The sequence below is a fragment of the Trachurus japonicus genome, chromosome 6 (assembly GCF_045865225.1).
Source record: "Trachurus japonicus isolate A0001 chromosome 6, Traja_1.0".
Lineage (NCBI taxonomy): Eukaryota > Metazoa > Chordata > Actinopteri > Carangiformes > Carangidae > Trachurus > Trachurus japonicus.
This window is the reverse complement of record NC_140912.1, coordinates 37,049,784-37,073,596: the sequence shown is the minus strand read 5'-3', so window position 1 is coordinate 37,073,596 and position 23,813 is coordinate 37,049,784. Positions and strand designations below refer to the sequence as shown.

At 41.2% G+C, this 23,813-nt stretch overlaps 1 protein-coding gene across 1 annotated transcript; it reads right to left on the bottom strand.

The window, feature by feature from the left end:
* Window positions 1-9,657: 9,657 nt before the first annotated feature.
* LOC146986616 (protein fem-1 homolog B-like) lies at window positions 9,658-19,800 on the bottom strand. The gene is made up of 5 exons (XM_085780300.1): window positions 19,550-19,800; window positions 14,498-14,861; window positions 12,831-13,445; window positions 11,517-11,828; window positions 9,658-10,142 (listed from the first exon to the last, which is right to left on the bottom strand). Exons 1-5 carry the CDS (start codon window positions 19,795-19,797, stop codon window positions 9,798-9,800), a joined length of 1,884 nt encoding a protein of 627 aa, XP_085636426.1. The 5' UTR covers window positions 19,798-19,800; the 3' UTR covers window positions 9,658-9,797.
* Window positions 19,801-23,813: the final 4,013 nt, after the last annotated feature.

Sequence of the window (23,813 nt, the reverse complement as noted above, 5' to 3'; positions counted from 1 at the left end):
TAACCCAACCGGTTGGGTTAAAATAACCCAAAAAGGGGTTTGTCCTTATTTGAACCAGCAGTTGGGTTAAAATTGGGTTAATTTTTAACCCAACTGTTTTTAGTGTGTGTGAATGATATATCAACAATCCCCTCTGTAAAAACCTTCAGAATATAGACGAATTCGGAGAACGTTTTGTGTATGCCGCCATCTTGCGGCGGCGCCATTGCTGCGGTGACATGTGTCAGTCATAGTAAACTGATTCTCTATGACAGCATCATAAATAGGCTGCATTTGTGATGTTTAGTGCCCCCCAGTAACTGATTAAGGTATCTTACATGAATACCAATATTCATTTAGTAATTAATCATTTGTTTGAGCGATTAGCAGGAAAGATTAGAGTAACAGGGAGATAAGAGACTGTATCATAAACGATATAACATACCGGTACGTTATGCGTGCTGACGTTAGCAAGCCAGCAGCGGGATATTTAATCATGTGGACAGGCTACATGAATAAGATTATAAAAACAACAACAACTTTCGCTTTGTTTTAGATATTCAAGAATATTTTATTGATCAGCTGGCCTCTGATGATCAGAAAAAACGTCAATTACAGGTCTCTGATTTATGGTCAAAATTACCTGAGCTCCGGATGGGTCGGACATATTTTACACCGGCTTTTAGACGACCATGATCACATCATATTGAAGGGATCAGTGAGACATTCACAGACCGTCCACTTTTACCACGATGTGAAGGTAACGGTGAGAAGGGAGGGTAGCCAGGTTGTACAGGTCAGCTGTGACTGCGTCGCTGGCGGCTGCTGCTGCTGCTGCTGCTGCTGACACGCTGTACGTAACGTTACGGTCTAAACACGGACACTCCTCCTGAAGTAAGGGGCTGTGTTTTGCTGATATTAGAGCAGTCGAGGACGGCACATGTCCTCCCATCCTTCCTGGACATGTTCGCAGAAGAGAAAGGGAAGAGAAAAGGTCCACTTGCATTCAAACGCCCGCTTCGCGCACAGAGCCAACAGCTGCCTGACTGTGAGTTGTCACCGCAGTAATGGCGGCCGTTCGATTTCCGGTGACGTCGCCGAATCAGTCTATAGAAAGGGATCAAAGTGGAAGGTTTGGTGTCTGGAAGTGCTGCTGAAGTGGAGATTTCTAGAGAGGAGTCTGAGTCTGAAAAACTCTTTCTGAGGAAACGTTACGGCCTTTAAAGACTTGGACTGTAAAACTACAGAGATTGTTATTGTCAATCCTACTTTTAGGATTTGTTGCGTATACAAAGGAAATGACAATTTTTGGAGCCACCTGACACGGGTCAGACGACAGGCACAGCACAGTATGTCACAGTAGCTGTTAACTTTTAGCGAATTTAAGAGAAATCTACTGACGAAGGAGACAAAATGAAGTAAAATAACCAACCTTAATGTGGATTTTCTACCATTTCTTTTGACTTTTCTGAAAGAATACATGTTAAGGAAGAAAAACAGCCCAAAATCTCTAAATTGATCAGTGCATGTTAATGCTGATTGGTCTGAAAGTGAAGCAGAAGTTTTAAAGGTGAAGTTCTGAAGTTTAGTTCTTCAGACTGGGCCGACGTACTCCACAGTGATAAGAGAATCAATAGCTAATCAATAATCAATGACGTTTGTTTCTCCTCAGCTCGGCTTCTTCAACAGGAGGCGGAGACAGGAAGAGGACGAGCAGCCCGTAGCCAATGGGAAGGCAGCAGAGGAGTTGTAACGTGTGTGGGGGGCGTCGCCGATGCTGCGTTCAGGTGATGCTTGGAGACCGAGGAGACCCTGAACGCATCACGAGCCTCCACCTGTCACTCAGGGACCCTGATGCCCCGCCCCCTCCCCCCTCCCCCGCTAATCAATAACTCAGTAACGAGTCAGCCAATCAGCCGTGAACATGTTATAGACGCGTCAGCAGAACCGGCCAATCAGCTTCAGCTCTGGTCCGTCAGTCGGTCAGAGGTTTGTTTACATCTGTTACCATGGTGACCTGAGGGACAAAATAATGACAGGAACAAAACAAATGCGACTTTTGTTTGATGTTTGCTATTGTTTAATGTGTTTTTGTCCTTCAGGGCCACCGTAGCCTCAGAGAACAGATTTATATTCACTGAGTCTCGACCTTCATCAAACACCAGCGTTCGTACGTTTAAAAAAAAAAACCTGGAAAAGTCATGGAATTTGAAAATGTCATTTTCCAGGTCTAGAAAAGTCTTGGAAACTTCAGTACACCCCGAAAGTTTTGGAAAAGTCACGGAGTCGTTCTCTCACTTAGTAAAAACAGCCGACGTGGTCGATTTAATATCGATATCAATAGCGTTGCAAGGTGCAGTAGAGAAATGGTTCTCAAAGTGGGGTCTGGGGACCCACAGGGGTCCTTGAGAGGGGTCCCCAACCTTTTCTTGAAATTTTACCACTTTTTTTCTAGAATTTTTCAACTTTTCTTTTGAGAAATTATTTTTTTTAATTTTTTTTTCCAGAAATGTTACCACTTTTTTGTATGAAGTATGAAGTCGTAAATTTACGAATTTATTCTCGTAAATTTACGAGAATAAAGTCGCACATTTCATACGAAAAAAGTCATAACATTACGAGAATTAAGTCGTAAATTTACAACTTTATTCTCGAAGTTTGCGATATTTTTATCCGTCAATGTGGCCCTGATACTCAGTCGTAGAAATGTAACCACTTACTCTAGAATTTTTTAACTTTTTTTTGAGAAATTATTTTATTTTATTAATTTTTTTTTTAATTTTACCACTTTTTCTAGATTTTAAAAAAAATTTGAGAAATGTTACCACTTTTTTTTTTTTTTTTTAGAAATCATAACACTTCTTTTTTGCAGAAATTTCTCTGCAATATTTCCAATTTTCTTTTTTACATAGTTTTATTCCTATATTTCATGCGTACATTGACAGTTTAGGGGGTCATGTATCGTCATGGAAACTTGTTGGCTAAAATGCGTCTGAACCCTGAAACTCCTTCGCTGGAGCCACCAGCCGACGTCGTCTGCAGCTTCTTCCCTTCGACCACAAACAGTTTGTTCAGTTTGTTTTGTTTTTTTCTTCCTGAACTTTATCCAGTAGCGACGTTTACGTGGTTACACTGGTGACATCATGTGACTGTGACATCATCAGTCGACCTGCGGCTGCTTTTATACTCGACGGACTGTAAACGCATCGTAAACACTTCATGGTTATTATTATTTCCAGATTTTATAGCTGAAGCACTTTTGTTGTATAAAGACAAACTTGAACTTTTTTTGTTGTAAATAAACATGTGTCTGATTGATGAAGGTGAGGATGATGATGATGATGATGATGATGATGAAGATGAGGATAGTGGCATTAATGTTGCATATGAGGATGATGATGTTGTTGTTGTTTCCTGTAGATTCACTCGCTCACAGTAACTAGTGTTAATAATAAAGCTGAGAATGTAAAATGTTACCGAACTGTTTCCTGTCTCTTCTTCATTTATGAAACTTTACTGATTTAAAGGGATACGCTAACATTTTTTTTTCGTGTCTTGCCTCACTCCCGAGTCCATGACCAGCAGATAGACACCATCCTTTCGACTGTGCGTGCAGTAACAAGGGAGATAGAGCCGTATGGCCGTAATTAGCTTAGCTCAAACACTGGAAGTGTATGGGTAGTGTTAGCCTGCCTCCACCTAAAGTCGCTAATTAGCTTAGCTCAAACACTGGAAGTGTATAGGTAGTGTTAGCCTGCCTCCACCTAAAGTCGCTAATTAGCTTAGCTCAAACGCTGGAAGTGTATAGGTAGTGTTAGCCTGCCTCCACCTAAAGTCGCTAATTAGCTTAGCTCAAACGCTGGAAGTGTATGGGTAGTGTTAGCCTGCCTCCACCTAAAGTCGCTAAATAGCTTAGCTCAAACGCTGGAAGTGTATGGGTAGTGTTAGCCTGCCTCCACCTAAAGTCGCTAATTAGCTTAGCTCAAACACTGGAAGTGTATGGGTAGTGTTATGGTGCGTTCCAGGCAACCCGTAACTCGTATTTTTCCGACCTGTTCCTATGGTTACCCGTTAGAACGTACAGTCAAACTCGTAACTTCCCACCTGTGAACTCGTGCTAGATCGATCTACTCCCAGTTCCCAGTTCGTAACTCGTAACTTGCCTGGAACGCTACAAACTCGTAACTGGTGACTTGAAGTCGTGACTTACAGGTTCAAAACCTGCCTGGAACGCACCATTAGCCTGCCTCCACCTAAAGTCATCAGAGAAACTCTTCAGCAACTCTAAACAGAAACCGGCGGGCCGATCTTCGTCTCAGAGCTGACAAAACTCTCCGGTAAGGCATCAGTTTCTTTTTGTTGCTTTTCTCAACTTGTTCTCTGGAGGAGTCTCAGTCTGTCCAGACTTCGTCCTCTGAGGAACATGAATGTGATAATTACATTTCACAGCTGTCGGCCATGTTGGATTTTAATGGAGCTCAGGTCTCGTGGCGACGTTGGATTTAAGATGAGGGACGTCACGACTCATCATAGTCTGAGGAGAGCGAGTCATCACAGCTTGAAAAATATTTGATGTTTGAAAACTTAGGGATGGTGTTTTAATTTGAAAATCCTAGGATTTATTTAGAAAACAATACAATAATGGAATTATCTTAATTTGGCAACACTGGGATTATTTTCTTTACTTTGAAGTCTCTAGGGTTCTGTTTTAGTCCTAAACTTTATTTAGAAAGCTCTGGATACACTTTTGGGGTGTTTTATTTTGAAAATCTTAAGAATTATTTTGAAAACACTGGTATTTTTTATTTCGAAAACTTTGGGGACACTGGAATTAATTTTATTTTTATTTTGTCAGGCCATCATTGTAAATAAGAACTTGTTCTTAATTGATTCTGCCTGGTTAAATAAAAAAATAAAAATTTTGCAGACCTTCTATTTGAATTTTATTTTGAAAGTCCTGAAGTGTATTTTGAAAATCTTAAACTTTATTTTGAAAACACTGGCATACATATTTTTAATTTTGAAAACTTTGGGAATGTTTTATTTTGAAAATTCTAGGATTTATTTTTAAAACTTTGGGGTTATGTTTTAATTTGAAAAACATAACAGTTGTTTTGATTTGAAAGTTCTGATTTATTTTTAAAATTTTGGGGTTATGTTTTAATTTGAAAAGAATTGGAGTTGTTTTGATTTGAAAGTTTTGTTTTATTTTAAAAACTCAAGAATTCTTTCCTCTGAAGTTTTGATTTTCTGGATTTTAAAGGTCACAGAGTCAAACTGTTGTTTTCTAAACCGGGATTTGTCCTCATACCTTTAAAAGCTCTGTTCACCTGCCCAGGTTGTGTTTTTCCTCCACCATGGCTTCGTCTTTAGTCTTTTTTTTTTGACTCTGTTGTGGCTGCAGAGTGAAACAAACAACAGGAGAACAGAAGAACTGAATGCAGACTTTTATTTTGACAGCAGCATTCACTCTGCAGGAAGTAGTTACACGACAGCCGGAGTGGAGTCTCTTTCTCTTCCGTTTGTTTCCTCGACATTGCGAGAAAAATCTTTGGCAGGTAAAACTGTTCAGAGTGAGACCTCCTGTCAGCACACACACACTCTGCAGCGTTAAATTACAAACTGTGACGAGTTAAAAAATAAAATTAGCATTCTGAATGGCACATCTTCATCTTCACCACCACCACCTCATCATCATCGTCGTTAATCAAACCCGTCCAGTTGTGCGACGCCGATCCTCCGTCTGTTCGTCCGTCCGAGTTTTAAGTCAGAATTTAAAAAAATAAAATGAAAATAAAATAAAAATAAAAGTGTCTCTGATCCTCTTCAGTACTCATTAGCATTAGCCAACGTTAGCATCTGTTAAATCCGCTGTTACACAGGAATGAATCATCATCACACTGGTCCAGATGTTGGACTGACCTGCAGCTGCATCGCTTCACCTGTTGAGGCTGTGGCTAAATGCTAACAGCTAACGGCTAACAGCTAACTGTTTACAAGGAGCTACTTGTGAGTTTTGCTAATGCTACGCTAGGCTACGTAGCTTGTTTTGCTGTTCTATTATGTCTCAGACTTCATTATTTAAGTTAGCATAACTAGGCTTACATGCCAACAAGCTCGCTAGCCTCACATCACATTGCTAATGTTAGCCACGTAGCGATAGCAGAACTCACATTCAACTCCTTTAATCAATGTTTCAGTGAATCAATGAGATGAAAAATGTCCCTCAGAGGCCACCGTCCAAACTCCAAACAATTAACAGCTAACGGCTAACTGTTTACAAGGAGCTATTTGTGAGTTTTGCTAATGCTACGCTAAGCTAAGCTACGTAGCTTGTTTTGCTTTTCTATTATGTCTCAGACTTCATTATTTAAGTTAGTTAAGCATAACTAGGCTAACATGCTAGCCTCACATCACAATGCTAATGTTAGCCACATAGCAATAGCAGAACTCACATTCAACTCCTTTAATCAATGTTTCAGTGAATCAATGAGATGAAAAATGTCCCTCAGAGGCCGCCATCCAAACTCCAAAGGGACAGAGACAGTTTCAAAACAACAGGAACCAGAGAATTAGAGGTAAAACAATCAATCAATCAATTAATTAATCGATTGATCAGTTGATAAAGTTGTTTAAATCAAAGATTAAAAGATTTTTCCCCTTAAAAAATTAAATCTTGATGTTAAATGTTTCGTCTCCTCGGAGTTTGGACGAGTTCTGACAGAAAACATCTTGAAAACTTCCTGTTCTGTTTTTGATCAAAGTTTGATTCTCACATAAATAAATAAAACTAATTTTCACTCGTTTCCCCGTGGAGACGTGAAGCTACGGGTTAGCACGCCGCTAAGCTAACCGCTAAGCTAACCGGCTGCTGACACAGTGGAACCAGACCAGGAAACAGACCAGCACACCGACCGATCAATAAGCGATCGACCGTTTTAATATTATTATAATAATTAGCAGCTTTGTGAATGTGTGACTTCAGATTTTTTTAAAAAAGAAGAAAAAGAAAAAAGATCAGTTTAAAAGAGACTTCTCCAACCTCAAAACAACCAACGACTTCCTGTTTCTGATCAATTTAAAGGGGCGGGGTCAATAATTAGTTTGAATCTGAATCAAAATCTATTTAACTTCTTAAAACCTCAAAGTCTGAAGCTGAGTGTGTGTGAATTATTGATTATTACTGATTGATCCTTTAATACAGTTACAGACAGTCTGAGGAGTTCACTGCAAAAACCCCAAATCTTTCCAAGAATATTTGTCTTATTTCTCGTCAGAATGTCATTTCTACTCAAAACTAAACTCTTTTCACTTAAAATAAGATTCATCACCTAAAAATTATCTTGTTTTTAGATAATTTTCACTTGAAATAAGTAGAAAAAATGTTTTGTGTTTGTAATAAGAAAGAAAAACTTGATCCACTGTCAGATTTTTCTACTTATTTTAAGTAAAAATCTGCTTGAAAGAAGTAAAAAGTGTCTAAAAACAAGCTACTTTTTAATGCGATTTCTTATTGTCTTATTTTAAGTAGAATGAGATTGTTTCGACTAGAAATAAGACAAATATTCTTGGTAAGAGTTTGAGTTTTTGCAGTGTTTCTGCTGGTCGTAGCGAGACGTGACAGAGTGATGCGTCGCTTCTCTCACACACACAATCTTTGGCTTGGTCAGAGCTCATCAATAATAATTAACAGCTGGATCTAATTATCAATATAAGCCACAGATCTACAGATTTTTATTTAAACCAATCAGATCCAAAACGTTCAGTGTCTTCGGGTCCTTGACAGTTGATTGGACAAAAAAAAACAATGACTCAGGACGTCTCAAACGATCACAGATCAAACAAACGATCACAGAAAAATTGATCAATTTGGATGATCTGAGTTTTTTTGGACCGTGTGACTTCACCTCTGATGATCTCATCGATATTATTGATATAACATTAAACATTGAACAGATTTCCTTCCCTCACACCTTTTCAAAATAAAAGCTCGTGTGAAGGAGCAGTCAGACATGTTGGTACCGTCGTGGACAAAAGTGTGCGGACGCTTCAACAACATCGACGTGTTTCAGAAAATGTTTATTTAATTTAAAATCATAGATAGAATTAATCTGTCGTTTTTTTTTGTTTTTCTCCGAGACTTCTGTTAAAAACCATCGACAGGAAGAAGAGTCGACGTTTCAAAATAAATAAACTCATCTTTGTATTAAAGGGATAGTAGCATTTTTTTTTTAAGTGGCGTTGTATGATCTCCAAATAGCCCCTAAGTACTTTAATTGCAGTAGAAGACTCTCTGCACTCCACCCGTTAGCAACGCCAGCCCATAATAGCCCTGCCCAGAGGTTTACAACACACAGTGTTGTGAACAGACCCAAAGAAACGGCCTATTTTCACGGCCTAAAAGAGGTTTTACCTGAAAGAAAACCTAAAAAACCTCTTTTAGGCCGTGAAAACAGGCCGTTTCTTTGGGTCTGTTCACAACACTGTATGTTGTAAATCTCTGGGCAGGGCTATTATGGGCTGGCGTTGCTAACGGGAGGAGTGCAAAGAGTCTTCTACTGCAATTAAAGTACTTAGGGGCAATTTGGAGATCATAGCACCCCACTTTAAAAAAAATGCTACTATCCCTTTAAAACCTAAATATGTTAATTTAACTCTGTGTGTTTATGTGTGTGTATGCGTGTGTGTGTCCACTCACTTTTGGCCACTTTGTTTTAGTTTGAGTCAAACAGGAAGAAGAAGAAAACAACCCCCTTTTCAAAAAAAAAAAAAAAAAGTTCATTTTTAAAACAGAATTAAAATCTCATATTAAAAAATAAAAACCATGTGATTGACAGGTGAGGTCGTGTCGTCGCTCTGTCTCTCTGTCGTTAAGGCAACAGGACGAGGACGGACGGCGTCCAACCAATCAGAGACAAGACGACGGACAGACAGACAGACAGACGGGCTGGGCTGCAGCTGCTGGTTCTTCTCTGTTAATACTTAAAGGGATAGTTCAACATTTTGTCAAATTGTCCCATTGCCATAATAATCCCTATAGTCATAGCAGTAGGTTTGTTACCTTTAATTGTCGGTGCAAGCAATTTTTTAGAACGGCGGAGCAGAGCCGTGAGCTGCTCAGAGCTACGCTACGGAGGCTCATTATGGGATTTCTTGGTTTCCCTCATGAAATACACAATCCAACAACTCCACAACGCAAATGATAACACAACGTTACCAGACAGAGTTGTTTTAGAGGTAAATGCTGCTGTTTTGCATGAATTTCCCTCTAAAACAACTCTGTGTGGTAACGTTGTGTTATTATCTCATAGCGTGGTGAATGTGCAGCTCACAACTTGTCCACCAGAGCGTTGTTGTGGAGTTGTTGGATTGTGTATTTGATGAGTTTGATGATGAGGGGAAACCAAGAAAGAAATCCCATAATGAGCCTCCATACGTAGCGTAGCTCTGAGCAGCTCACGGCTCTGCTCCGCCGTTCTAAAAAACAGCTTGCACCGACAATTAAAGGTAACGAACCTACTGCTGCTATGACTATAGGGATTATTATGGCAATGGGCCAATTTGACAAAATGTTGAACTATCCCTTTAAAAAAAAAAAAAAAAAAAGAGCAAACCCACTTCTTTCTTTCTTTGTTTTTTTTTTTTTACTTTTATAAAATCCTCTAACGCGCGTCCTCGTCCTCGTCCTCAGCACCGTTTGTGTGTTTTTTTGTGTGTTTCTTAGTTTCTTTGTCGTCTGTTAGAAAAACGATAACAAAGTAGTTTTTTTGTTTTTGTGTCTTTGTCTTATTTTAAAAAGCAAAGCGCTCATCCTCAGCTCAGTGGAACTCGACGAACTCCTCGAGCGTCTTGGGGATCTGGTTGCGGTAGGTGATGTGGTGGCGGCGGACGGCGCGCGCGGCCAGACACTTGAGGCTCATCTTCATCTGCGTCTTGAGCAGGATCTCCGACACGCCGGTGGTGCTCTTGTCCAGCGGCGTCTTCTTCTGCTTGTTGGTCCGGTCCGTGTGCGCGCCCGCCTCCACCAGGCTGATGATGATGGCGTGCAGCGTCAGGAAGTCGCTGATCGGCCGGTTGTACTGCACGATCACGTGCAGCGGCGTGTTGCCCTCGTGGTCGATGGCGTTCACCGGCGCGCCGCAGTCCAGCAGCAGCTTCGTCACCTGACACGTAGAGACGCCATGATTAGAGATTTACATGGTACCAGTTACGATTAACACCATTATTATTAATTAAATAATTTCAAATATAGTCAAAATATAATTACATTAGACCAACTAATAATATACACAATATTTTAAGTATCTAGAAAAAAGTGGTTAGATTTCTAAAAAAAAAAAAATCTAGAAAAGGTTACAATTTTTCTAGAAAAATGTGGTAACATTTTTCAAAAACAATTCTAGAAAAAGTGGTAAAATTTCTAAAAAAAAAAATCATATAGATATAATAATAATAATAATAATAATAGAATAGTGCTAAAAATTTCTCAAATACAGTAGCACTATTCTATTAATATAATTATTATTATTATTATTATTATTATTATTATTATATCTATATAACTTTTTTTTTTTAAATCGAAATTTTACCACTTTTTCTAGATAAAAAAAAACACGTTTTTAAGAAAACCTTTTACCACTTTTCTTCTAGATTTTTTTTTTTTTTTACTATTAATACAGGACCAATTATTAATCCCCCAGGGGAAGTGTTATTTCAGTGATTATTTGGCATCTATACCAGTGGTTCTCAAACATTTTTATACCAGGGACCCTAAATTCACACAAATTAGACCACGGACCCCGCATTGGACAAAATTTTGAAGCAAACACCAACGTTGCACAAAAATTTGTTCAGAGACTGAAGATTACATTACTTTTTTTGTCAATTTATTGTACGTTCAAATTAGGGCCAATGGCGTGATTCTTTGGAGATATAGTAGAGAAATTTCTCGAGAAAAGTGGTACAATTTCTCCAAAAACATTTAAACATTTCTAGAAAAAAAATTCTCTCTCTCTCAAAAAAAAGTTTTCAAAAAAAATCTAGAAAAAAGCGGTAAGAGTTCTTTAAAAAAATATATTATTATTGATAGAAAAGTGGTAAAAAAATAAATAAATAAAAATCTAGAAAAAAGTGATACGTTCTTTTTTGTCTTTTTTTTAAAGAAAAGGTTAGAATTTTTCTAGGAAAAGTGGTAAAATTTCTAGAAAAATTATAACCTTTTCTCACGTGTTTTTTTTTTTTTACCACCTTTTCTAGATTAAAAAATATATATATTTTTTGAAAAGTTTTACCACTTTTTTCTAGTTTTTTTCCCACTTTTTTTTTAGAAATTTTTACCACGTTTCTATTATTATTATTTTTTTTAGTAAAAGTGGTAATATTTCTAGAAAAAAAGTGAAAAAAAAACCTAGAAAAAGTGGTAAAAATTTCTCAAAAAACCCCCAAACAAAACGGTATTGAGAAATATTTACATTTAATTAGTTGTGGCGTCTAACACCGTCATTAATAGCTCAGACGGGTAACCGTGGCGATCCTACCTGCGCGTTGGGGAAGCTGCAGACGTCGTTGGTGTGGAAGTCGTCGACCGGCGTGGCCGAGCTGATGGCGAGGTGCAGCAGCGACGAGCCCTCGCGGGAGCGCGGGTCCAGCTGGATCAGGTCGTAGATGTGCTTGTTGATGCGCGCGCGCTCCTCGTCGCCGCACGACGTCTTGGTGGAGATGCAGGCCAGGTACAGGAAGGTGAACACGTTGGACTCGTAGTTGTCCAGCGCCTGGGGAAGCTCCGCCTCCGCCGCCGCCTCCACGCGCGCCATGCTGCGCCGGATCTCCAGCACGCTGCAGCTCAGCACCTGACAGGGAGGGTTACCGGACCAGAGGTGGAGAGTTAGACTATCGTACACCTTTTATCACCAAAGTAGCAAGCCTATTGATGCACTATGGTCAAATATGCTGATGCACCATCGGCTTTGTAACGTCAGTACGGAATGGATTTACGGCACCACAGCAGCAGCAGCCGACGCTGTGTGTGTGTGTCTGTGTGTGTGTGTGTCTGTGTGTGTGTGTCTGTGTGTGGCAGCGGTGCAGCGTTGACACACACAAACAGAGACACACAGACATCTACAGGAACTGCATGTTGTTCACGCCAACATATGATACGTGTTATAGAATAAAGGACACGAGCAGCTCCGCGTTTTCACAGTGGGACTTTTCTCCTCCACTTTATGACCGTCGGATCATAACACATGACGCCCGAACTCCGGAGATAGGCGACCGGACCGGGCCGGACTCGTCTTATGAACTTTTTTTTTTCTTTTTTTCTTCGTCTCATGAACATTCTCCGTCACTTTATTTACCGTGGGCTCCGTTTCTACACATTTCCTGGAGAAGAGGGAGGGAGGGAGGTTTAGCTGCTGCAGACTTGACTTGAGACAGTTTGAAGTTTACTTTTACTTTTTTTTTTTTACCATTAATATTATTTTTGCACTTAAAGAAACAATGCCTTAATTATAAATTAATTCATTAATGCAATTTGCAGTGATGGAATGTTTCAGTTCAAGTTCACTTTCCCTCAATTCCTTTCTAATTTCAAAATTGCCCTTTTGAGACTTGGGACAGTTTTATTTACTGTTCAAGTTCAAACTGTCAAATTTACAAGTCTGCACTTAAAAGCTGTTGTTTATGGTGAAAAGAAAAAAATAAAGAACATTGTATTATGTAATAGAGTTGAGCCATTTTCATTTTTTAGGAGGAGATTGAGAATCAAATCGAATCGTGATTAATCGATGGAATTAATCGAGGAATCGAAATCGAATCGATTCAGGAAATTGGCTACAATACTCAGCCCCACTGACCTGCTCGACGGCGGGCGCGGTCACCGCCTCCTTCAGGTGAACCATCTGGGAGAAGACCTGTGCGAAGCGCAGCAGGTCCTTGTGCGTGTTGCGGTTTCCCTTCTGGCGCAGCCGCAGCGCGTGCAGCCACAGCTTGATGCAGCGGTCGAACTCCATGTTGTCGGCGTAGACGGCGCCGCGGTAGATGATGGGGTGCGACACGTCGATGTTGTCGGCGCCCAGGATGCGCTCGCGGATCATCAGCCCCTCCATGTGCAGCGCGTCGCGGTCGGCGCGGATCGCCTCCAGCTCGCGCGGCGTCCTGCACTCGCCGCGGCCGCCGTACGCCTCCACGGGCGGCGGCAGCTCCTTGGCGATGACGTCTCCGGGGCGACGGTGGCGCTCCGTCATGGCGGCGTGCAGGTAGTGGTAGGTCCTCTGGATGTCGTAGTTCTCGCGGTCGTTGGCGAACGACGCCCCCAGCAGCTCCAGAGCCTCCACGCGGCTCGACGCGTCGCAGTCGGCGTGCGCCAGCAGCAGCTCCACCACGTCGGCCTTGCAGCTCTCCGCCGCCACCTTCAGCGGCGTCATGCTGTGGCCGTTCATCACCATGGCAGCCTGGCAGCGCACCAGCTCCTGCAGACAACACGACACAACAACACAACACACGGCATCATTAGAGATTCACTTGGTGCCAGTTACCATCATCACCATTATTCTGCATTCAATCATTTCAAATATAGTCAAAATATACAGCTCTGGAAAAAATTAAAGGGATAGTTCAACATTTTGGCAAATTGGCCCATTGCCATAATCCCTATTCGTTAGATGAGATAATAACACAACGTTACCACACAGAGTTGTTTTAGAGGGAAATACAGAGACTGTTGATGAAAAACTGTCCCTGAAGGCAACGCACATCAGTGGTTTTGCATGAATTTCCCTCTAAAACAACTCTGTGTGGTAACGTTGTGTTATTATCTCATAGCGTGGTGAATGTGCAGCTCACAACTTGTCCACCAGAGCGTTGTGGAGTTGTTGGATTGTGTATTTGATGAGTTTGATGATGAGGGAAACCAAGAAATCCCATAATGAGCCTCCTCTGTAGCGTAGCTCTGAGCAGCTCACGGCTCTGCTCCGCCGTTCTAAAAATAGCTTGCACCGACAATTAAAGGTAACGAACCTACTGCTATATATATATATATATATATATATATATATATATATATATATATATATATACACACTAAATATTTTAAGTATCTATTATTCATATATAACCAGTTATTAATCCTCCAGGGGAAGTGTTTTAAATATTCAAATCATTAATTGTCATCTATACCAAATGTTTAAGTTTATTTTTAAATTGTTTGTCTGTTTGTTTTTTTTTTATCACAAATTAGACGCTAACATTTAAATTCCTACCAATTGTACGTTATGTTAAATGGACCAGTATTTCTTTCATTTATCTTCACTTTGGTGCACATCTGCCTCCGTGTTTCCAATATAATCTTTTTTGGAAACTCACAGTATTTAAGAATCTTTACGATTAATTAATTGTGGCGTTTAATACCGCAATTAATCGTGAAAACAAGTAATTGTGACATCCCTACTGACGTAGCTCCTCTATTTTGGTTTGAAAACGGTGAATTTGTCAGAGAGGTGAGTGGTTTCAGTGGTTTTCATACCTGTACGATCTCCAGGTGCCCGGCCTCGGCGGCGAAGTGCAGCGCGGTGGCGCCGCAGTGCGCCTTGGCATTGGGGTCGGCGCCGCGCTGCAGCAGGAACTTGACCACGTCGGCGTGGCCCTTGTAGGCGGCGATCATCAGACAGGTGTTGTTGTACTTGTTGGTGATGGCGATGTCGGCCTCGTGCTCCACCAGGTAGCGCACGATGTCCAGCCGCCCGTCGAAGCACGCCGCCCGCAGCGGCGTGGAGTTGGTCACCGTGGTGTGGTTCACGTTGGCACGGTGACCCACCAGCTGCCGCACCACCTCGAAGTGCCCCGCCCCCGACGCGCACCACAGCGCCGTCGCCCCGTCGATCACGTAGCTGAAGGACACAGACAGGAAGTTAAACAGGAAGTTAAACACCTTAAACACTAGCTGTGTCCCAATTCAGGGGCTGCAGCCTTCAGAGGACCCAGCCTACGCGGTCTCCAGAGGCAACGGCTTCGGAGGCTCCTCCGTCGGCCGCATCAACGGTCGGTAAATGGGACGGTCTAGCCTTCAGAGCATTTCCTGATCCGAACGTAAACAACGGCCTAACGTTAAACATTTAAAAGTGGAGCTTGCAACGGCTCTACCGCTCCTCCGCCCCTCACTTTTTTTTTTTTTTTTTTAAGAAGTAGAATCAATACAAGGGCAGTTATCATTAATATACTAATAAACAAACCATTGAACAGCAGCCAGGGGGGTAGGCTATTGAATAGAGAATAAAGAGAGCACAAGTAATGTGTTTTCATAGCTTTCTTATTAAAAGTTGTCACACACAAGATGCTTTGCCTCCGCTCCTCACCTGTGCAGCCAGAGCAGAGCTCAGCTCAGCAGCGGGCAGCCACACCTCCGAGCCGGCCGCAGAGCCGGGTTACCGTGGCTACAGCACAGAGCTGCTCCGTTCGATAGCTAACGGCTAGGTTGCTAATAACAACAACGGTGCAGCAAAGCATCTTGGGATACGGGAGGCCGCGAAGGATAGTAGCGGTGCATCCTCCGAATGCAGGGGAAAGGAGGACGCATTTGGAGGCTGCATTTGGAGGAGCCTTCGAATTTAGACGAATTGGGACAAGACAGCCTTCGCGCAGCGCTGTGACGTAATCGGCCTTCAAATCCACCCTCCGAAGGATGCAGCCCCTGAATTGGGACACAGCTAAAGTCTCATTTTCTTCTTAACTTCAGTCTTAAGGAGAAACAGGGTCTCTGCAGGTTTCAGCAAGTCAAATTTAAGACTTTAAGACCTTTTTAATGCCACCTTGAATGAAATTTAAGACCGAAATAAAGAATAAAAAAATCCTATAAATATAAGCGATGGTTGGGGATCCCACTGTACTACAACCTCATTGACAATCAGTCAAGTTTACTTATTGTCTGTTATTAATAAACAAGCTGATAATCAATACAAAACTAGAAAAAGCACCAAGGAAGTCTGCGCGCGACTGACACTGAAATCACTCACACAACTTTTACTCAAGGACAATGGAAAAATGAGCAGTTCTAAGTATTGAAATGAGTACCAGAAGGCTGTAGGAGGGCATACAGGTGCATCTCAATGAATTAGAATAAATGTAGACAAAATGTAGGAAAAAAATACCAATTTAAAAAAGCATTTTTAATATGGAAATAATTGCTTTCTGATAAGTTTGTCCATATGCTCTCAATACTTGGTGGGGGCTTTTGACTTGAACTACTGGAAATAGAGTTTTCCATGTTATTCTGGTGCATCTCAGTAAATTATTAGAATATATATTTTTTTTATTTATTTATTGAGATGCACCTGTATACCTGAAGATGCATACTGTATACCTGCAAACTCAGAAGGGGTGAAAAAGTCACCAAAAAAGTGTGATTTTAACACATAAATGAAGCATTCTGGTGTACTCTGAGAAGAACATTAAGGGAACATTTGATTCAGATAAAAAAAAAGCACATTGACTGAGGTTCCTATCATTGTAAGGCAACCAGGCAAGAGTGGCTAAAGTGTATGAAACTTAGTAACTGAACTCAGTGGACAGCAAAAACAAATCTCATTTAAGAACTTTCTTATGAACTTCTTAATTTTAGATCTTAAGACATTTATTAAAATCTTTCTTAAGAACATATTGGTGAATCTGGCACCTGGACGTTTCCTTCAGGACAATTCTGCGTCGTAAACGTCCAACTGAACTTTTTATCGTCATGAACTCTTTTATTTCTCTTTCTCTCTTTAAACTCTTTTATTTATTTTTTAACATTTTTCTGGAGTTTTTTTGTGCTTTTATTTTGAAAGGACAGCGTAGAGAGACAGGAAGTGGACCGTTTCATATCATCTTCTTGATCTTTGCTCCGATAAACTCGTCTTTTAATTTCATCAGTGATTCAAACTTATCTATTATCTCATTGTTTTGATTTGTTGAATTAACTTTATTGATCGTCGTCACAACAGGACGAGCTGTTAATCAAACAGAATAAACAACAGGAGTCTATTGTTCCTACTGTTTAAGTCTCTAACTGTTTTATTTACCCCCCCCCTCCACAGGTGACATGTAAATGACTTTGAGGCTCGGTCTCATTTCCATCTTCATTGACGCTGAAGGTGAAACTGATCGTATCAGGAACAGAAACAGTTTCTGTCGTTACAGGTTCAAACACCTCAGAGTCTCTGACTGTCTGAACCTAAAAGGATCAATTCTAATCTAAATATAAAGAAGAATATATCATTCCTTAGGGGTCAGGTCGACTGTTCCTGTTTAACGTTACTTTCTGTAAAGAAGCTCAACATTAACTGACATAAACTAACAATCAAAAGTTTGGACAAACCTTCTCATTCAACGTTTTTACTATTTTTAAATCACTTTCTACATTGTAGATTCAAACTGAAGACACAAAACTATGAAGAGACTCATGTGGAGTGTTGTCTACTTTGAAAAAATCTAATATATAAAACATATCCTGCTTTGTTTAACACTTCATACCAGTTCCTTCATAGTTTTGATGTCGTCAGTTTGAATCTACAAATGTAGAAAGTGATAAAAATACAGTAAAACCATTGAATGAATTGAATTGAATGTTCAAACATTTGACTAGTGGTGTAAATACTTGTGATGTGTGATATTCAAAAATCCCAATAAAGTTTTAATCGTTAAAAAAAAGGCAAATCAAGAGTGTAAATATTAAATCTCTCCATCAATAATTAATGGCCTGTAGATATCAGCTCTGTATTGATAATCAGTATTGACAGGTTTCAGTTATAACATTTTCTTTTCAGATTCACATTATTGATCCTGGAGGAAATCTATTTAATTTCCTGTCACGTGACAATAACAATGTGAAGCTGATTTGTTAAAAGGAAAACTATTAAATGACGTTGAAGCTGCAGATTCATTAAAATGCTCAGTCATTGAGCCATTGATTAACAGGTTTTATATTTACACGGTTAAATATAAAACCTGTTAATCAATAATTATGGCCTGTAGATATCAGCTGTGTATGTGTTGATGATCAGTATCGACAGGTTTTAGTTTGACATCTGACATCACTGTTGTTCTAGGCATTTCTTTAAAAACTGAATCTGTTTAACCCTCCTGGGTCAAGGAAGGAAGGAAGGAAGGAAGGAAGGAAGGGAAAAGGAAGGAAGGAAGGAAGGAAGGAAGGAAAAGGGAAGGGAAAAGGAAGGAAGGAAAGAAGGAAGGAAGGGGAAAAGGATTGTGGAAAGAAGGAAGGGAAAAGGAAAGAAAGAAAGATGGAGGGAGGAAACAGATTGGGTCAATTGGGTCAAAAAGGAAGGAAGAAGTAAGGACGAAGGAAGGAAGGAAGGAAGGAAGGAAGGAAGGAAGGAAGGAAGGAAGGAAGGAAGGAAGGAAGGAAGGAAGGAAAAGGGAAGGGAAAAGGGAGGAAAGAAATTAAGACGGAGGGAGGGAACAGATTAGGTCAAGGAAGGAAGTAGAAGGATGGACGAAGGGAAAGAAAGGAGGAAGGAAAGAAAGAAAGATGGAGGGAGGGAACAGATTGGTTCAAGGAAGGAAGGAAAGAAGGAAGGAAGGAAAGAAGGAAGCAGAAAGGGATTGTGGAAAGAAAGAAAGAAAGAAAGAAAGGGATAGTGAAAGAAGAAAGCAAAAAGGAAAGGAAGAAAGAAAGATGGAGGGAGGGAACAGATCAGGTCAATTGGGTTAAAAAGGAAGGAAGTAGTAAGGACGAAGGAAGGAAGGAAGGAAAAGGGAAGGGAAAAAAGAAGGAAGGAAGGAAGCGGAAAGGGAGAGTGAAAAGAAGAAAGAAAGGAAGGAAGGAAAGAGGGAAGGATGGAGGAAGGGAAAGAAAGGAGGAAGGGAGGAAGGAAGGAAAGATGGAAGGATGGATGAAGGAAGGAAAGAGGGAAGGATGGAGGAAGGGAAAGAAAGGAGGAAGGGAGGAAGGAAGGAAAGAGGGAAGGATGGAGGAAGGAAGGAAAGAGGGAAGGATGGAGGAAGGGAAAGAAAGGAGGAAGGGAGAAAGGAAGGAAAGAGGGAAGGATGGAGGAAGGAAAGAAGGAAGGATGGAGGAAGGGAGTGGTGTCTCACCCGTCGAAGCGGACCGTGTCGGTCTGCTCCGTGTCGACCCGGAGGATGGAGGAAGGGAAAGAAAGGAGGAAGGGAGAAAGGAAGGAAGGATGGAGGAAGGGAAAGAAAGGAGGAAGGGAGGAAGGAAGGAAAGAGGGAAGGATGGAGGAAGGAAGGAAGGATGAGGGAAGGGAAAAAGGAAGGAAGGAGGGAAGGATGGAGGAAGGAAGGAAAGAAAGAGGGAAGGATAGAGGAAGTGAAGCTGAGTCTCACCCGTCGAAGCGCACCGTGCCGGTCTGCTCCGTGTCGACCCGGAGGATGGATGAAGGGAAAGAAAGGAGGAAGGGAGAAAGGAAGGAAAGAGGGAAGGATGGAGGAAGGAAAGAGGGAAGGATGGAGGAAGGGAGGAAAGAAGGAAAGAGGGAAGGATGGAGGAAGGGAACAGATTGGATCAAGGAAGGAAAGAGGGAAGGAAAGAGGGAAGGATGGAGGAAGTGAAGCGGTGTCTCACCCGTCGAAGCGCACCGTGCCGGTCTGCTCCGTGTCGACCCGGTAGTGGTCCAGCAGCAGCCGCACCACCTTGTCGTGTCCGTTGCGCGCGGCGATGATGAGCGGCGTGGAGCGTTGCCCCGACAACTGGGTGACGTAGCTCAGCAGGAAGCGCGTCTCCGCCTCCGAGTGGTTGAGCAGCAGCGCCGCCAGCGTCAGGACTCGACCCTCGCTCGCCGCTTTGTACACGTAGCCGGCCAGAGACTCCATCTGGACCCCCCGCACCTGCTGGTCAACATGTCAACATGTTAATATCCTCATAGTCGTCTTGTTGGCTGTATTCCAGACGGCGTACTATCCACCACTTTATTTTCCCATGATCCACTGCGTCACACCACAACGGAAGTCGGTTTTAGTAGCTTTCTAGCGAGCGGCTAACTGGTAGCGTTAGCCACCGGTGCGAGGCACGGCAAGGCATCTTCATTTATATAGCAGCGCATTTCATACCAAGGCAACTCAATGTGCTTTACATAAAGACAAAACATTAAAGGGATAGTTCACCCTAGAATGATATTTCGCTCATTATCTACTCACCCTCATGTTGACTAAGGGCTGGAAGAATTCTCAGAGTCCACCGTCCCTTCTCTGAGTTACAGGGGGTCTTGGTGTAGCACTCGAGTCGGTCTCAGTGCGAACCTTGCGCATGCGCGCTGGCAGCGGAAGACCCGGACAACAACACTAGGAGCCAATGCTACAAACATGCTTGGAATGTGGACTTATTTAATTTTTTTCGGGACAATTACGCAATTTGGGGCTTCAGCACAAGACGGACATTACATACGAGCAGCATGGAGGTATTTGGATGTTTTTTTGTGTGTGTTTTTTTACGAAGAGCTCTGGTGTCCATTTGCAACCGTTGCATTGAAATGCACTGCTACGCCAAGACCCCCTGTAACTCAGAGAAGGGACGGTGGACTCTGAAACTTCTTCCAGCCCTTAGTCAACATGAGGGTGAGTAGATAATGAGCGAAATATCATTCTAGGGTGAACTATCCCTTTAAAAAAAGAAGCATAAGACAGAATAAAAACAAACAAAACACTAAAAACAGAGTTAAAAGCAAGAGCAAATAAAAGTAAAAGAAAAGAAAATAGATAAAGTTTTAAGTTCTCAGCTATAAGCACGTGAAAAGAGAAATGTTTTTAACCTGGATTTAAAAGTGCTGACAGTTGGGGCTGATCTCAGTTCAGCTGGTAGTTTGTTCCAGTTGTTGCAGCATCACAGCTAAATGCTGCTTCACCATGTCTGGTCTGAACTCTGAGCTCCACTATCTGACCTGAGTCAGTAGATCTCAGAGCTCGACTGGGTTTATACTCTACTAACATGTCTTTCATGTATTCTGGACCTAAACCATTCAGTGGTTTGTAAACCAGGAGCAGAACTTTAAAATCTATTCTGTAGCTGACTGGGAGCCAGTGTAAGGTCTTAAGAACCGGGGTGATGTGATCTGATCTCTTTGTTCTGGTTAAAACTCGAGCTGCAGCTGTTTGATGCTTTTTTGGGGGAGACCAGTCAGAAGACCGTTACAGTAGTCTAGTCTTTGGTGTAGGTACCAAATGTGGGGGCTCATACCTGGAAGTGCAGTTGTGACTTTTTTTTTTGCCTATTTCTGAATGAAAAGTTGAGTTGTGACTTTTATTTGAGCAAAAAGTGTAATTGTCCCATTGGTTGGGTTTAGGCAATGAAGAAAGGACTTGGTTAAGTTTAGTAAAAAGACCAGGTAGAGGCTAGATAGATAGAGAGAGTCCATCAACATAGATACATAGATAGATAGATAAGTTTATTGGTCACATGCAAAGCTAAAACCAAGGTTAAAAAACAGTGCAGTGAAATGCAAACAAACCAAGCTCTCGACTGTACCAAGGAAACACAAAAGTAAAATAAAAAAATATATATATCATACCTCACATACCCTCACTCTCACACACACACACATTTTAAAATAAAACAATTGTAAAAACATCGCTCTCAGTCATAAGTAAACTAAGATAAAAATAAATATAATAAATAAGGAAGCCCATAAGAGTCCTTAAAATCATGGCATGTTCATACATAGGACCCTTTTTGGGGAAAACAAGGAACATAGGACTCTTTTGGGGAAAAGCAGGGAACCCTTTTTGGGAAAAACAGGGAACATAGGACTCTTTTGGGGAAAACAGGGAACATAGGACTCTTTTTGGGGAAAACAGGGAACATAGGACTCTTTTGGGGAAAAACAGGGAACCCTTTTTGGGAAAAACAGGGAACATAGGACCTTCTTTGAGATAAAACAGGGAACCCTTTTGGGGAAAAACAGGGAACATAGGACTCTTTTTTGGGAAAAACAGGGAACATAGGACCCAACAGGGAACTCTTTTTGGGAAAAACAGGGAACATAGGACCCTTTTTCAAAAACATAGGTACCTACGCTCCCTCAGGTAGCCATGGTGTAACGTTTTTTGCATCAGGACAACGATTTAGGGGTAAAAAATGACCGGAATTCTCCTTTAAAGTGCACAGTCCCATCCAAATAAAGACATAAAGTAAAGTAAAGGACCTGTACCTGCTCCTGCTCCTCCTCTGTCCTCCTCCTCCTCCTCCTCCTCCTCCTCCTGCTGTCAGCTGACGGCCGCAGTGAGAGCCGCCGCCTGCTCCCATCAAACCGCCCGGACCGGACCCGACCCGGACCCGGGGCTCACATGGAACCGGGACCGGGACCGGTAGAAACCTCCTCCACCGCCGGACACCGACACTCTCCTGCTCCCGGTGCCGGTCCTGGTCCCGGTGCTGCTGCCTGCCGCCGTCCCGGTCCCGGTTCTCCTCCTCCTGACGTCCGCTGCTGAGAGCGCTGTTAGCCTGTTAGCTCGTCCGATGCTAACTCACTAACGGCCGTTAAACCGACTCTCTCTCCCGCTGCCGTTACACTCAGACTCGGCTAAATGAACGGACCTTCCTGCTCTTTTTCCTCCTTCTCTTCCTCTGGCTCGGTTCGGCTCGGCTCGGCTCGGTTCGTGTGTGAAAACCACAACAAACTACTCAGTCAGACTCGTTTTCACCTCTGTTAGCTCGTCACCCACCGGAAGTTATGGTTCAACTGGAAAATACCTCCGGACGGAACGTTGCTCCGCTGAAGAACGTTCCACGTTTTTTTTTAAAATAAAACTTTATTTAAACGTTGACAGAAGAGAAAAAACCCGGCTAAAAGACAAAATGACAAACGATTAAAAAACAAAAACATTTATATATTTAAAAAACAAAAAAAACAAATTAGCGTGACAAATTAATGAAATTTAAAGATTTAAAACGTTTGTCAAAAACTTGAGACTTAACACCTTTATACACCATTAGGCTATATATTATTACCTATAGGTTTTTATATTTTGTAAAGAACCTTTTCCTCTTTTATCCTGCTTTATAATTGTTATGTTTAAGGTTTTAAAGTCTTCTGTGTTATGTTTTTTAGAAACCTGCCTTGGGACTGCAGCTGAAATTTAGCAGTTGTGCTAAGTCCGGCACATTTACACTGATGCTTAATGCGTCAGTGTTGATGAATGTGCACTGTCCCAATTTAATAAATAAAGAAATGAAATTAAATGAAATGTTGTGTTATGTTAGTTGTGTAACTTTATTACGCATTTAAGTCCATGTACAAGTCTATATTGTGTTCCACTTCTACTTATTAGCCTACTAAAAAATAAAATAAATAAAAGCTTAATTGTAAACTTTGTGTGTTATGAGAACATAGACATAAATTCATCATGACATAAAAACATAATGTCCTCAAAAGGCTTTACAACACAGAGAAGAACAAACTAATAAAACAATCTTTATTGTCATCACACCACAAGTGTAGTGGAAATTGGCATGGCTTCTCCTCTATATAAAAAAAATAAAAAAATACAAGAACAAATAAAATATACAATACAATTTCTCATGACATAAAAACACAAATGAACCAAAAAAACAACAACATCTTTATTGTTATAACACCACAGGAGGAATTAAATTGTGCAAATACGAACACAATAGAAATTTAAATAGACATAATCAGAAAAGGCAACAGTTGTCCCTTTCTTTATTTCATGATTATTATTAAATATGAACTATTAGCATCATTGTTTTTAATATGTAGCTAGCCTATTGCATTGTCTGTTTTTACATTGTGTGTCTTGTAGCTACATGGACTTCAGTGTGTAATAAAGTTTAACATAACACAACATGACAATTATAAAGCAGGATGAAAGAGAAA